We start from the raw sequence: 14,800 nt of genomic DNA on the forward strand, positions 1-14,800 counted from the left end.
CCGACCATTTCCAAGTTAAATCTGTGATGTTTCTTACATTGTTTGGTTGTTCTTCTCTTGTGGCTGGTCCCCACACAGCATTTTAAAGGCTCTTTGTTTCCACTCTGCAGATACCTGGGGCCATTTGGGCATTAGTGTTTAAGCTTCTTACATTTTCCTGTTAAGCAGAGTTCAACAAACGGCTGGACCCGAAGCTGCAGGATCCCCTCAGGAAACTGCTCCACGACTAACTGTCCTCGTGCAGAACTGCTCAGGGAAGAGAGCTGCTCAAGAAGCTACAAGCTGAACACACGTTCATTAAAATGCAACAGGAAAAAAGAGAATTAAAGATATACTTTCTAAAATCATCAATCAAGTCAACAGTTAGTATCTATTCATGGCTACAAGCCTGCTTTTTATTGTGTTCCTGCAGTAAACACTCTTGTGTTTTGGTCAGTAAGCAGCATTTTACACAGATTGTGGTCAACTTGAAGCATTTTGAGTCTGAAGTCTCTCACACCAGCAGCTGAAAGGACATATGAGAATAACTGGATACTCAGGTAATATTTCCAAGCTGTGTTCAGGGTATAGAAACGAAACTGCCCCCCACCCCCACCCTCCAACCGCCCACTCGTCATTTATCTCTCCACAGTTTTGTCCCTTTTAGTCAACAACATTATCCTTTTAACTAATAACTTNTCATAAAAACGCTCTCCTCATCCAACACGTACAACCCTAAAATCACTCATAACACCTGGAGTTCAGCCATTAACCCCCCCACACACACAGTCACAAGGATTCTTTTCTGGTTTTTGAAGGAGTGAGGTGCACAGATCTGCACCTATTTCTGTTATTTTTGACGCTTAGTATAACCCAATATCATGATAAATGTCAGAGGTTCTCTGCATCACCTGCAGTGAGAACTTTCTTTTGCTCTGCCACTCATTCCATAAGCAATACTGGAATTAATCAGGCTTTCAGTGGAGTGAGTAATGGAGGGGCTGCACTGAAGCACGTTGTCCTGGATGCTCTCATTCTGGGGCACAAGTGATGTTGTTGTCACATGACTCGGACCCGTTCAGTACCAGGGCCTGTTTGGTTCCCCGTGGCTCCTGTCATGGCTCCATCCACTGACTCAGTGACTGAAAGTTGTGTAATCTCCTCTGCTGTTGTGTCATATCAATCGCAGCCTTGTTTACGTGCCTCCATCTGGGATTCTCTGCCGCCTGCAGCAAAGTGACGTTTTGTCCTTAAAGGCTGAAAAGCTGCATTCTCAGATTTACAGCAGCTCAGCGAAGTGAAGCTGCTGATCGGAAACGTGGTCTTTAAAATGTCCTTCAGGTTTTGTTTTTGTTTTTTTACATTTTGATTTATTGAATGGCTTTATTTATTTCTTATTTCTGTCTGTAATCCTCATTCAGTCAATTCTTTTAAAGAATAAAACCGAAAAAGTTGCCCCTGGCTGTGTACAATATTGACTGCACATTCTGACCCTTACTTTAAATCACAGAGTAGTTTTTATATTGGAAACATTTATTTTCATTGAAAGTTTAGGTGCTAAAACAAGTATGTGGACCAGAAAATATCCAATAAACCAGAGATGTTGTTTAGTAACAGACAAGTAAAGAAAATATCAAGTAAACTGGCATCTTTGTGAAAGCATAGAAAAAACATAAAACGTTATAATTTTATTATTAGTTCCATTGTTTTTCCACATCTAAATGTTAATTTTTATCTTGACTTTTTTAATGAAATCAAATCCTTTTGCTGAATAAGTTGAGGTTTAATTAAAAAGCCACTATAACCAGTCAGTTTAAACTTTTAAGTCTTAATAAAAGTCAAAGTTTGCCTGATTTTAGGTTTTACATCCATCGTTCTTTATGATAGGCATTTTGTTTCTGCAAAATGGATAAAAACGCAAATGACATGATTTCAAATCTGACCTGATTTATTAAAGTCAAACACTTTCAGATGAATCCCTGCGTGCAGTTAGTAACTCGTTTTTAGTTTTTCAGAGAGGATAAACGAGCAGAATGTCAGCGTTCAGCCCGGGGACTTCTGATCAGCTACACGTTTTCTGAAACCTCCAACCAGCTGAGAAAAACCTCCATCCTCTTCCTGCAGGTTTATTTTTAAGTCTTTTTTTTGGGGGGGGGACATTGCAGCAGAATAAGGCCGGCGTGTGGGAGGATATTCTTGGCAGACCAGAGGGATTCCAAAAAAAAAAGGAAGAAAAGATTTTTTTAAACCTTCAAACAAGTTGACTGTTTCACTCCCACCACATTTAAACGATTCTTTTTTTATTTTGTTTGATGAGGGTGAACAAAAGTCAGAAAAGAAATCCAGCTCAAAGTCTTCTTGTTAATTGGTGTCAGGTAATATTTGAGCACATATATGTCTGTAAAGATCATTTCTTTCTGCTTCTTTATTCTGGAGGCCCATCTTTTACCTCATCCCGTTTCTGACCTGCTTTAGTTTTCCTTCTGTTATCTGCTGGCGCCACCTGGAGGAACCGACATCACCTCAGACAAAATCCTCAAACAAACTGATTTCAAAAAATTAAATAAATGGTTTTATTTATAAAGCAGGTGGTGTTACAACCTCACATGGTTTCAAAAAAAAAAAAACTTCTTTTCTTTATTAAGAATATATTAATCTAGATTTTATTCTTTAATATTTTAAACTCAAAGTCAGTGATGTTTCATTTGTTTCATTTATTTTGTTTTCTGAGTAATCCTCCATACCCTGAAAGGATTAATTTAAAATGATTCATCTTTGGAGTTACATCTAAATTAGTTTGTAGTAACTCCAAAAACAAGACAAGGAGTCTGCAACAGAAACTAAAATAAAGACTTTCAAACGGAAAACAAAACAAAAAAGACTTTTTAAGGGATCTAATCTGATGGAAATCCAAACAAGCCACTAGGTATAATCTGATGTCAAATGAGTTGTGATATTTGGGGACCCTGGGGGGCTCTGAGGGCCATTTTGTTGCTGTTTGTCAGATTCAGCAGCAGAGGTCAGCAAAAAACATCCCAGATTTCCAGATCTGATAATGTGAGGCCAAAACCCAAAGAGACGGATTTATGTTGAAGTGAATAAAAGTCAGATTTGATTTATAAATTAGTTTGTTTTGGAACTTTGAGCTTATCGGGCTGAAGAGGCACTAAATGTGGCCGAATGCTTTCGGTTGTGAAAATACAGGCGCAGTTTATTGACAATAAACCAAAACTTTTCTGACTTATAAACTGGGTGACAGAGAGAGTGTATGAACGTGTATGAAGCTGTTCTGTTTTGCATCAGTTTCCTTGGGTTTCAGCACCTTTCCTTCCTCTGAACGACTTATTTTCGTTGGGAATCTTTCATGTGGAACATTTTAATGTAACGTCACATCTGTATCAACAGCTGGAAGGGTTTACATTAGTTTCCATGACAGTAAAAACTTGAAAAGTGGTGTTACCCCCACATACAAGGCAACTATTTGCCTTCTACAATTCACCTTTGTTGGTGTCAGAGTACACAACCAGGAGAATCAAAGCCTCTTTGTTTTGACAGCATCCCCTTCCCTTTCCTATCGCTCCTCAGAGTGCCGTGCATATCATTAATATGATTAAGACACGTGGGAGCATTTTCTCTGAATATGTAAAAGTTTCTTTTACAGAGTTTCAGCCCGGCATCCACACAGAAACAGCAGTTCAGGAGGCCCTAAACTGCTTGAAATGTGGACATCCAAAACACAATCTTTTTAAAACTATGACATCATAAACCCACCTCTTATTTAACCTTTGACCCCGAGCGTGACAGATGCATCGACCGTAACAATGACAGATAACACGCCTTCATATACTTCATTACTTCCTGCACCGAATCACAGTGAAGATTCTGACAAACACATTAAAATACAAGAATAAAGATTTACATTTCTCTTTTTGTCCTGAAAATGGACTACAATTAAAACCCAGCAGAATAATGTAAAAACATCTGAACAATCAGTGTAAAGACATCCAAATGCATGGTGAGGAGGGTGCTGCAGCACCCCCTGATGGATGCCAGAGAACATGCAGGTCCAGATACCCAGTTAAAGAATTAAAGGTACTTATTGCAAAATCATGACTGCAAAAAACAAACAAACAAAAAAAACAAAATCTGCACAATATTTTTCTCATTTTGATGGTTAATGTTCCCTTAAATTAAAAATGTTAAAGCTAAATTTGTGACCTGACAGCAACTACTAAGTGTGTTAGTTTACTTACAGAAAGATCCAAAGTGACAGAAAACAGTTCAAACGTTAAATTTATGTTCCAGCCCTTTGTTTACGCTGAATGCAGACCCACATTTTAGAATCTGCAAAACTACTGGAGAAAACTCAAAGTGACAGTTTAGGATAACCTGGTTTGATTTTTGATTTCATACTTTGCAGGGATTACTTTAGAATTAATATTACTACATTTTAAAACATTAATTATCTGAAGTATAAACACCTTGTTGACATTTGTCTTTTACTACAACACTGACTGTTTTCAGGTTAATTTGGACACGTGGAATACACAACTGAAGTCTAACCTTCAGTTTCTATTAATTTCTGTTTCCTTTCGGTTAATTCGGACTTCAAAGATGTGAGTTCTGGCTGCTGTTTGGACGTTTCCTTCTCCTGGGATTGACTTTGATTTTGACCATCTCTTCTGTCTGGGTGTGAAGAGAGCAATATGCTTAAGAAAGACAGAGAGGGGGGGTCAAACATGAGAGAGATCCTGTCTTATCTCCCCCTACTATAAAAGTCAAGCTTCATCAGGGGGGTGTAAATGTCCTCCCTAATGACTTGCACTTGAGGGGGAGGGGTGGGTGGGGACAAAGAGAGGACAATAAAGGACTTTAGGGGGACCTCCAGTGGGAAGACTTTGCTACAAATTGCTGAGCAAATGAAACTGCCCCGTTGTTTCCTCGGCTCTGATCGGGGGCCTCCATCAGACGGAGGTGATGCCGGACCAAAGCAGGCCGACTCAGGACCACCTGCTGGGGCCAAATTGGCCCCCGCTGCAGTTAATGGCTTCCTGTGGCTGCGTGTTTACTTCTCATTTGTTCTGTGAGCTCTGTTTCCCAGCCCCTCAAACCAGGAGGACTCATTTTAAATCTTTATTCCCACAACTCAGCTGTCTCTGTCCTCCTCTTGCCATCTGTCCACCACTTGTCTCACAGACAGAAGACGACGTTGGGCATAATTGAGGTCCAGTTTACTCAACGCTGGTTTGAAGTGAAATCGAAACAATCCTGTTGCGTTTCGGCCGTTCGTCTACACAACAACAGGTGACTGGATTCTCTGACGCAGAAAGGTTTTAAATCCAGCTCTTAGAGTGGAATCTTTTTTAAACTTCCTGCATCATTTTACAAGAAAACACAACTTACTTGAAAGCGGAAGTGTTTCACACATGCACACTGTGGTTGCAGTCATAATAGTACACTTTCCTGAAACTCAAAGTAACGGGTGTGTATTGAGCGTTTCGGATGGAACTGTTCCCTGGAGACTGAAGTGTCTCCACAGATGTGCGTGTTGCTGAAATACAAAAATCACAGCGCCAGCTATTGACCTGGCATGGAAACTACAGCAGGTTCAAAGCGACGGCGTCTAAACAGCGTTACCCTGTGAACGGTTTTACAATCAACTTTAACATTTCCAGGAGATCTTTTGCTGAATTTCAACAAACGCATTAGCAAAAAATCTGAATAACCACTGGGTGGATTTTAATAAAACTCTCAGAAAGTAAACACTGGATGTGCATCTAAAAGTTATTAAAATTTGAAGTCAGTCCAATTTATGCTGGCCTCTGCATCTTATTGGTGTCAGCTGGATGGACATGAAGCTCTCTGTGCCTTTATTTGCGTTACGTTTAGCAGCAAATATCTGTTGCTGCTGCAGGTCTGCCCTACGGACCCTCCTGGAGCTGATAACTCGCGTGGAAGTGAGATGACTAAACACAAAGTGACCCCTTTCCTCTGACAGTCGCTCTGGCTCTTGCAAACATCAACCAGGAGAAAATGTCGTAATTATGTTCACTACAAAAGAAGCCCAGCAGTTGGGGCGGGGGTGTTACTTCATGCCAGCACAGTGAGCAGATGTTCGGCTGTTTGCAGAGGTTCTTCTGTTTGAAAGCTTTATGAGCTTTCAGGCAAACAGCACTCTGTTTACAAAAACAGTGACAGGAATCATCTGAAAACCAGCTGGGTTGTTTGACTCGTCATTAGTTCTACGATATTATCCCGATACACAACCGCAAACCATATTCAGTCATCACAAACTTGGAAAATCTACAGCGGTTGTAGTCGCTGCGCTCCTGCATCAAACCATCAATTTGTCACAACATGTTTGTCTCCAAACAAACTTCAGAATGTTTGTGCTGCAGCCTCGGTCCATCTTACTCCAGCTGCCGTACGGCACACTGATGGAAAACTGGAGGATTTACACTTTCTGAGAAAACGCAGCGTGAACACTGACTGCTAAATGAGTTCACTGAAATCTAGCTGAAATCAACTAAAAGTAGCAAAAGGCTAGCTAAAAAGCATCAAAAGCTATACACTAAAAGTAGCAGATCTGTAGATAAAAGCTAAAAGTAGCAAAAGCTAGTTAAAATTAGTAAAATCCTAGCTAAAAGCTAAAGTACAAAATGCTAGTTAAAAGTACCAAAAGGTAAAAGTAGCATAATGATAGTGAGAAGGTAAAAGTAGCAAAAGAAGACAAAATAACAACTTGAGTCAAAAGTTGTTCCAGGTGGCAAAAACGTATTTACTTCATAAATACATATATGTTTTCTAAAAGCCAGTATTTTGAAGTGATGCTGAGATTTTGTGGTAAAGTTAATTATTCAAGGCTTCAAGACAAAACTACAATATGACTGTAAGCTGGTGTTATTGTTTTTGGTCATTCAGAATGAGCTTTTTTAGGTGTTTAGGACGTTAAAAGAACAATCTAAAAAAAATAAAAGTCGATCTGGCAAAGTTGTCGGTGTGAAGACAAACATGGTGAGACAGCTGCCTGGCTCCGCAGCCCGCCTGTACCATAGGCAGATTCCCCATGTCTGTGAGAAATACTCAAAATAAAAGCAATTAGAGATGAGGTCAAATGTGGAGTCCGTAAAGTCCCTGGTCAGGTTTTTAAATAACAAGGCGATTCATCCAACCTGCCCTGGTTTGTGGCTATTTATTTGTTCAATATTAGCTGCCATGATTTATCAGACATTTGATGCTGTAATTTCCTATCTCTGTGGCCATTTAGTCACGGCCATTTCAACATGTTGAATTTCACAAGTATGCATTACAGCCCCGCAGAAATAAATGGACCTGAACATACCATGTTTATTACTATTAACAGACATCAGTGGGAGGAAGATTTGAGACAGAGCTGGCACAGCAACCTTTATTTTGAAGGAGTCTGCTTGAAAACAGTTAATTTGTTAGAGTTTTTCCATCTTCAAGCTTCTGCTGCTGCCTGTGCACATATCAGCATCGTTATTAAATCTGAATCCGCAGATGTCCATCTACGTTCCTCTGCAGCCGAAGGGGTTTGTGCAGAGCTGTCAGCAGCTGCACCGTCTTGTGAGTAAACGTGGCCTCGTTGAGGAGTCCTCCCTGAAGCCAGTTTGCACCCAGCAGACAAAGTGTGTTGTCACCCGAGTGTGCCGTGTTATCGGGTGTGAGCTGAACCAAACTATGGCTGCTCTTGAGAAGTAGCACACCGTTAAGAACATATTAACAACGCAACACTTTGTGCACAGGTCACACGTCTTAGAAAGTAAGATTTGGCAAAAAAATATTTGCACATTTCTTTGAAGTTCTCTACAACTTCCTCTAAATGTCCTTTGCCATCTAGATTTGTTTAATGTTGACTTATTTCTGCTCTGTTTTTGTGACAACACAAGTTATATTTTATATCCATCAACAAGTTTTTGGAGTAATTCTGTTTGGATATTTGACCACTCTTCTTCTTGGCAGAATTGGTAGAGTTTGTTTAAATTGGTTAATTTCGTGGCACAGACCTGGCTTTTATTTTCATTCTGGTTTGGAAAGGCCATCCCAGAAGCTTAATGCTAGCCTGCTTTATCCAGGTGGTGGTCTTGGTGTTCCTGATCATTCAGATTAATTTCCTCTCCTTCTTAGATTGGGGCTGTGTAGCTACATCCATCTCTTTGCATCCCATCTGCATGAAACATTAGTTTCTAAAGACATGGAAAACCATTGTTTCAAAGAAATTTAGGATATATAAAATGACTATATGACTTGTGCAAACATAAAAGCATATATAGCATATGAGTTTTTAGATGATGGGTTACATTATTTTAAATATTTATATGTGAAACTGCTGAAGCAGAAAGTGAGACTCTTAAAAGGTTACGTTCAGGTGCTGCAATGATCAGGAGCAAGTTGGCTCATTTTTTCTCTCACCTCTGTGTCAAGATGAACCTGGGCAAACAGAGGACGAGCCTGGCTGGAAGGAGAGTATGGGGAAGGCAAACAGACAAGTCAAAGCCAGCAGGCATGCAGGCGCATTATTCACCGCAGCTCGGGACTGAAATCTGCCCTGTTCACATGGTCAGAGTGAGGCTGTGGATAAGGCACCTCAAGTACAAAAGTGTAGGATATAACAACAACAATAATACTAATAATAAGTAAAAAAGAAAAGCTTAGAGTGAAAACTTTGGATGCTTTGTGTCTTTTAAGCAGACTTTTATTTCCTACAGGTGAAAACTTTCTTACCTATTTATCAGTTTTATTCGAAGTCAAAAGTACATTTCAAGAAAGTTGGAGAGGAACAAATTTTCTTTCACATAAAATTAAAATATAAGGACTTTTATTTATACAGTAAGGTTTTACCTTTTATATTATCTGTATTCTGTTTACAGCACTTCATATTTATTTCTGCTCCAAAATAATTTTCTTCTTCAATCACACACTGATTAGTATTTTAGCTACACTTTGACTTGATGAGGTTGGTTTGGGATCTTCCAGTTGAACAGCTCTCCTGCACCATGATATATTTTAAACTATAATCTAAACATGAAGCATGTGGTCCTCTTTATTTTAGCCTGGAGATTGAAACGATGATTTAAAAATCTTTTAACAATCACAAGAGTGACTTTAAAGACACTCACTGAAAATTATAAAATCAAACACAGAAAGGTTATCCTGAGGTATATCAAAGAGTGCAGTTTGACAAAGTTAATCCAGTAGTTCTTCAGATATATTGATTTGCAATTCTGGAACGAGGGTCCACACTCAATGTAAACAAAGCACTTTTAGCTGCATACTTTACTCAACAAATCTGAGCACAAATACGTACAAATACATCATAACTGCCTGGCTTCTTGGCCCCACATCTTCTATGGATGTCTCCAGTGTTGACCTGTTTTCCGTCACTTTGGCTGTTTTTTGTTATTAGATTATCTTTTAGACTTTATCATTTAAACGGAGAGTGGAAACCGGCCTGAAAGATCTACCATTATATGGCTAAATAACATTGATTCGCAGCGCAGCAAACCATCAGGAAGTGGCCGGTGTGACAGTTAGCACTTGGTGGGGTGTTGAGCGGGAGGACACAGGTGCCGAGTGGGACACCAGGACTGTGGGATCTGACACTGGTTATGACACCGCCGAGTTTTACCACCAGGTTAGGGGGTCTCTTTTTCTAAATGCAAAGTCATTAATGGATGAGAAAATGAAAAAGAGTTGTAATATGTGTCACCAACAGATGAAAGCACCAACATTTGCAAACGTGGATCCGAGTTTTATGAGGAGATTTAAGGAGAAGATGCCTGATTTGTGAAAAAGATCTTCTGCTCTAGATTCTTTTATTTTGTAAAATTCAGCCCCAACAAGAGGACAGAAAAGCTTTCGATTCCTTCAGCGGAGCGGGGGTTGTTTTTCTCTGCTTGCTGTGAACTCGGGTCCAGACTGCCGGACAGAGAGACGGATTCAGTGCTGGCAGGAGGAACGAGGCGTCCAAGATTTGGTTAGTAACACAAACCAGCCACAACACAACACCGCAGAGCTCCACGGAAGCTAACACCTATCTGTCACAGAAATTCCTGCTTTAAACATCTGTTTTTGTTTGGTAGGTTTTGGGAGCCACCATAGCAACAGCATCGCTTGTTATTTATGAGACTGATACGACTGTGCTACTGGATGTAAATCACCTCATATGTTTTATTGTCAGCAGTGACAGGAGGTTTTTAGGCTTTTAATTAAAAACCAAACCAAGCAGCCACATCTCTGCTCCCCAAAACATCCATGAATCGTCCAGAATCACCAAAAATCAGCTAAAAAATGACAAGCATCAGGTGCATCAAAGCAAATGTACTAAACCTTTTAGGTTTGTTGGAGACAAAAGCTTAATTGTTCTTTGCTGTTGTGAATATGTGGGCGATCTTGGCAGCCATTTGGTTTGGGGCCCTTCAGTAAAACCCTGTACAGGTCCTCTTATTTACTGATGTGGGTCAACATTACAGTGAACTCAGTATTCAGTGAACATCTTTAAGTAAAGCTGTTAAATATTTTTATACGCACAGATCTTATACGGTTTGTGTAAGTCATCCTCATCATCTCTTGTTAATAAACCTTTTTTAAAAAATTAGTCTGTCAAGTTTTTTTTTAATCAGATTTTGTTATTTTAAGACTTAAACTTTTCAATATGTCATGACAGCAGCATTGTTTGCAGTAAAATACCAAGGATTAGGTAAAAAAGGCAGTGAGGAAACAGGGGTACAAAGGGTGCTGCAGCACCTTCCCAGGGATGTCAGAGTACATGCATGTCCAAAAAACAAAAAAAACAAGACACAGGTTTCATTAGAGCTACATATATTTGAGTTCTAACAATATTTTGATAACATATTTAGTTAAAAAAAACAAACATCCTGTTATAGATCTGTGCACAAAGTTTTACAACCTTAAAACTTGGTGCTTTAACCTACCTTCATTTTAAAACTTGTTTTGAGCTGAAGTGGCTTTATTTTGATTGAAAACGTTAATCATTAATTGATTAATAACATTTATTTGTTTATTGGCTGATAATAAAAATTGTGGAAGTGTAGCGCTGAACTGGTTGTTCTGTTCGACTGTGGTTGACGTGAAAGACAAACGCAGGTCATGATCGCTATTTTAGAAATAATACAAAATGTATTTTTAATGGCCATATATATACAAGATAAGTTCTATCTGTGTGTATTTCTTTGCACATATTCTTATCTGAGCATTCAGGGTCGTGCAAATTTGCTCACTTAAGCTTCAGATTTTAACATTTGTTCATTTATCTTGATGATTATTTGCAGCCTGCATTGTAATATATTCAGTAAAATACCTGCAATAGAATGATTTAAATAGTAATTATTGCATTTGAGTGCATTTCTTCTTCCTATCAAAGTTCATTCTGTTACTTGTTTATAATATTTTATCACAAGAGTGAAGGAAAAAGGACCCAAATGCAGGCGGAAGTAGATGAATTGTCCCAGTATTTGAGAAAATTAAATGTTTTTAAAAGTGCTACCTAAGGCTTAAGCCAAGACTGAGGCCTGAGTGAAGAGAAAGCCTATATGTCTTACCGACCAAACAAGCTTTTGTAAGCATTTAATTTGTTATAACTGGGCAACATTTTATTAAAAAAGGAGAGGAAATGTGAAGAGGTCTGGCCTTTGATCTAAGTGTCAATATTTACAGGTTGATGTAATAAAGAAGGTTAAACTGCTTTATTCAAATGGCTGCCATCCTGTGGGCCTCAGTAATATGGCCGCGCGCAGCCAATCACAGACAAGCCCGCAAAGATCAAAGAGGAGGCGAGCCAACCGCCTCAGCTCCAAACAGCCATCCTCTGATGGAGCTCCTCTTCAGACTATATATACTGACTGTCTGCAGCCCGGGGGGGGGGGTCACAGTCCTGGAGCTGTTTGACACCATGGCGACAGGCGCCGCGGAGTGTCCCAGCAAGGCTGCGCAGTACCGGGTGGACCACCTGCTCAGTGCCGTGGAGAGCGAGCTGCAGGCCGGCAGCGAGAAGGGGGACCCCACAGAGCGCGAGCTGAAAGTGGCCCTGGATGAGCGCGAGCTGTGGCAGAAATTCAAGGAGCTCGTTAACGAGATGATAGTCACAAAGAACGGCAGGTGAGCAATCTCTGGAGCACATCAGACAGGTACTGGAGGTGTAGAGTCATTTTTGTCTCCCTCCCTCCCCTTCAAGGCGCATGTTTCCGGTTCTGAAAGTGAACGTGTCCGGACTGGACCCGAACGCCATGTACTCTTTCTTGCTGGACTTCGCGTCGGCGGACAACCACAGGTGGAAGTACGTGAACGGGGAGTGGGTGCCTGGGGGCAAACCCGAGCCCCAGACCCCCAGCTGCGTGTACATCCACCCGGACTCTCCGAACTTCGGGGCCCACTGGATGAAGGCTCCGGTCTCCTTCAGCAAAGTCAAACTGACGAACAAACTCAACGGCGGAGGTCAGGTAAAGGACGGGCGCGCGAGCTCCAGAGTGGCACACAACGCACAGCTCAGCCATTTAACTGCAGTTTTATTTGTTTTTGCTCTATTTTCTAAAGATTATGTTGAATTCTTTGCACAAATACGAGCCCCGCATCCACATCGTGCGTGTTGGAGGCCCGCGGAGGATGATCACGAGCCACTCCTTTCCGGAGACGCAGTTTATTGCAGTAACAGCATACCAAAACGAAGAGGTTAGTGATGCTGCGTGATCATGGCTGATTTAGTGTTTTTTAGATGTTAAAAAAACAGCATTTAATGCCACTAATGTGATGCGACTGGATGGGAAGAAGGTTTTCTCTGCGTGCGTAAAATACGCGCGTAATTTACGCACCGGTCTAATTGCAGACGATGTCTTTTTTATCATTTTAGATCACGGCTCTGAAAATAAAGTACAACCCATTCGCCAAGGCCTTTTTAGATGCAAAGGAGAGGTAAGTGTTAACTTTAAAAAAAACATTTATGTGAAAACAAAATGTGAAGTTTGGAGGAAACAGTTTTTTGCTCGTTGCAGGAATGACGGCAAAGACCTGAGGGAAGATGTCAGTGAAAACCACCAGTCTGGTTACTCTCAGTGTAAGTTATCTCATTATTTCCTTCCAGGAAATGAGCTGAGTTTTTGTGCTGCTCGTCTCATTACGTCTCCTGTCCTTTGTGGAGCCAGTGGGCAGCTGGTTTATTCCAGGAACCGGGCCCCTCTGCCCTCCCGCCAGCCCCCACAACCAGTTCGGGAGTCCCATCTCGCTCTCGCCTTCCCACAGCTGTGAGCGCTACTCCACCCTGAGGAACCACCGCTCTACCCCTTACACCAGCCCTTACAGCCATCGGACCACCTCGCCGAGTGAGTGTCCGCCTCCACCTTTCTGCCCTCCAGGAATCACTCTACTTCCTCACCCCTCACCCCCACACCCTCCTTTTAACAAGAAACCTAAACAAATGTTGCTGAGCTGGGGATGTTTTACATTCCTCCTGCTTTTGTGTGAGTGGAACCACAGAGCAGTAAAATGTTTGGCTCCAAACAAGACGGCTGTCCAAGATTTAGCTGGAACCGTCATATTAGGCTGTGGAATCTCTGCAGAGAAAACGACAAATGATGATCTGAGTCGTATAAGATTATCTGAAGCGTTGTTTGGGTTGCAGCTGGTTACTCGGATAACTCGCCCACCTGTCTGTCGATGCTCACCGGCCACGATAACTGGTCCAGTCTTCAGGTGCCGACGCACTCGAGCATGATGCCCGTTGCCCACAGCTCTCACAGCTCTGGTGCCACCGCCTCCAGGTTGGACCTCTCAGCTTTGTTTACTTTAATTCAGATTCTCAGAAAGAAGCAGAACATCAGGATGAAATGACTAAACAGAAGAGAAAAATTCACTTCTTGCTGCTCATTTTACTTTTATTAGTCCTTGTTTTAAACAGATTTTTTAATATTTAATATTAACTTTATTCTCAACTAGACATTAATGGCTAAACAGAAACAATCTAATTGATAAACAGCATTTTAAGCTGACAGAACTGACACAATCTGAACAGTGAGTGCAAATAATTCCAAATAAAATGAATGTTGCTGCTAATTTACAAACATTTGTCTTTATATTACAAATAAAGCTTTAAAAAGAACTTCAGATTCACCTGATACTAAAATATTATTATTATTATTATAATGATTACAATTTCTAAAAAACCCAAAATGATGTATTTAAATTTAAGATTTAAGGTAAAAGTGCTAAAACACCAAAGTGCAGATATGTGGAGGAATAAATCCAGTGCCTTTAAATTATAAATATTTGTTTTGGGGAAAAATGTTTATCAGTTATGCTTCCTAGTGACAAAATAATGTCATTAAAATTGTTTTTTTCTGTTTTATTTGTCAAGAACTTTTAAAACTTCTCAAATGTAATTTCTAAACACCTGAGCAGCTCTGACTCTGTGTATTTAATATAAAGTTGAAGGAATCAGACGTATATTTGAGTTGGAGCAGTCCTCTATGCGGCTGCTAGCTCACCATATCCCATAATTCATTGCTTGTCCAAACAAGGCTTTTAAGCAAAGCGGCAATGGTGGTAAAGAGCGACAAATTATTTTGCTATATTACACTTTAAGTGACAACATGATTTTTTACAACATTTTTAGGCGAGAATGTGGCTTTGAAAGTCTCAAATATCTGTTCGGTTCATTAGTACATGACCTTATTACAATATTGTTTTGACACTTTCGGACATGCCTGCTCCGCTCGCCAGCTGTCAGCTGGCCGAGCGTTTCACGTTCGGTACACCGGGGGAGAACGCCTGACTCCCGGCACATTGTTAT

General features: G+C 40.5%; 1 protein-coding gene across 1 annotated transcript in view; it reads left to right on the forward strand.

The window, feature by feature from the left end:
- The first annotated feature begins 11,884 nt into the window (after nucleotides 1-11,884).
- tbxtb (T-box transcription factor Tb) overlaps nucleotides 11,885-14,800 on the forward strand; it is a 3,740-nt gene continuing 824 nt past the window's right edge. The window contains exons 1-7 of the mRNA XM_017412826.3: nucleotides 11,885-12,117; nucleotides 12,194-12,458; nucleotides 12,553-12,687; nucleotides 12,866-12,927; nucleotides 13,008-13,069; nucleotides 13,158-13,334; nucleotides 13,634-13,772. Of these exons, the coding sequence (XP_017268315.1) occupies nucleotides 11,912-12,117; nucleotides 12,194-12,458; nucleotides 12,553-12,687; nucleotides 12,866-12,927; nucleotides 13,008-13,069; nucleotides 13,158-13,334; nucleotides 13,634-13,772 (1,046 nt within the window). The 5' untranslated portion in view covers nucleotides 11,885-11,911. The remainder of the gene's footprint in view (nucleotides 12,118-12,193; nucleotides 12,459-12,552; nucleotides 12,688-12,865; nucleotides 12,928-13,007; nucleotides 13,070-13,157; nucleotides 13,335-13,633; nucleotides 13,773-14,800) is intronic.

Source organism: Kryptolebias marmoratus, linkage group LG22 (genome assembly GCF_001649575.2).
Source record: "Kryptolebias marmoratus isolate JLee-2015 linkage group LG22, ASM164957v2, whole genome shotgun sequence".
Taxonomy (NCBI): Eukaryota; Metazoa; Chordata; class Actinopteri; order Cyprinodontiformes; family Rivulidae; genus Kryptolebias; species Kryptolebias marmoratus.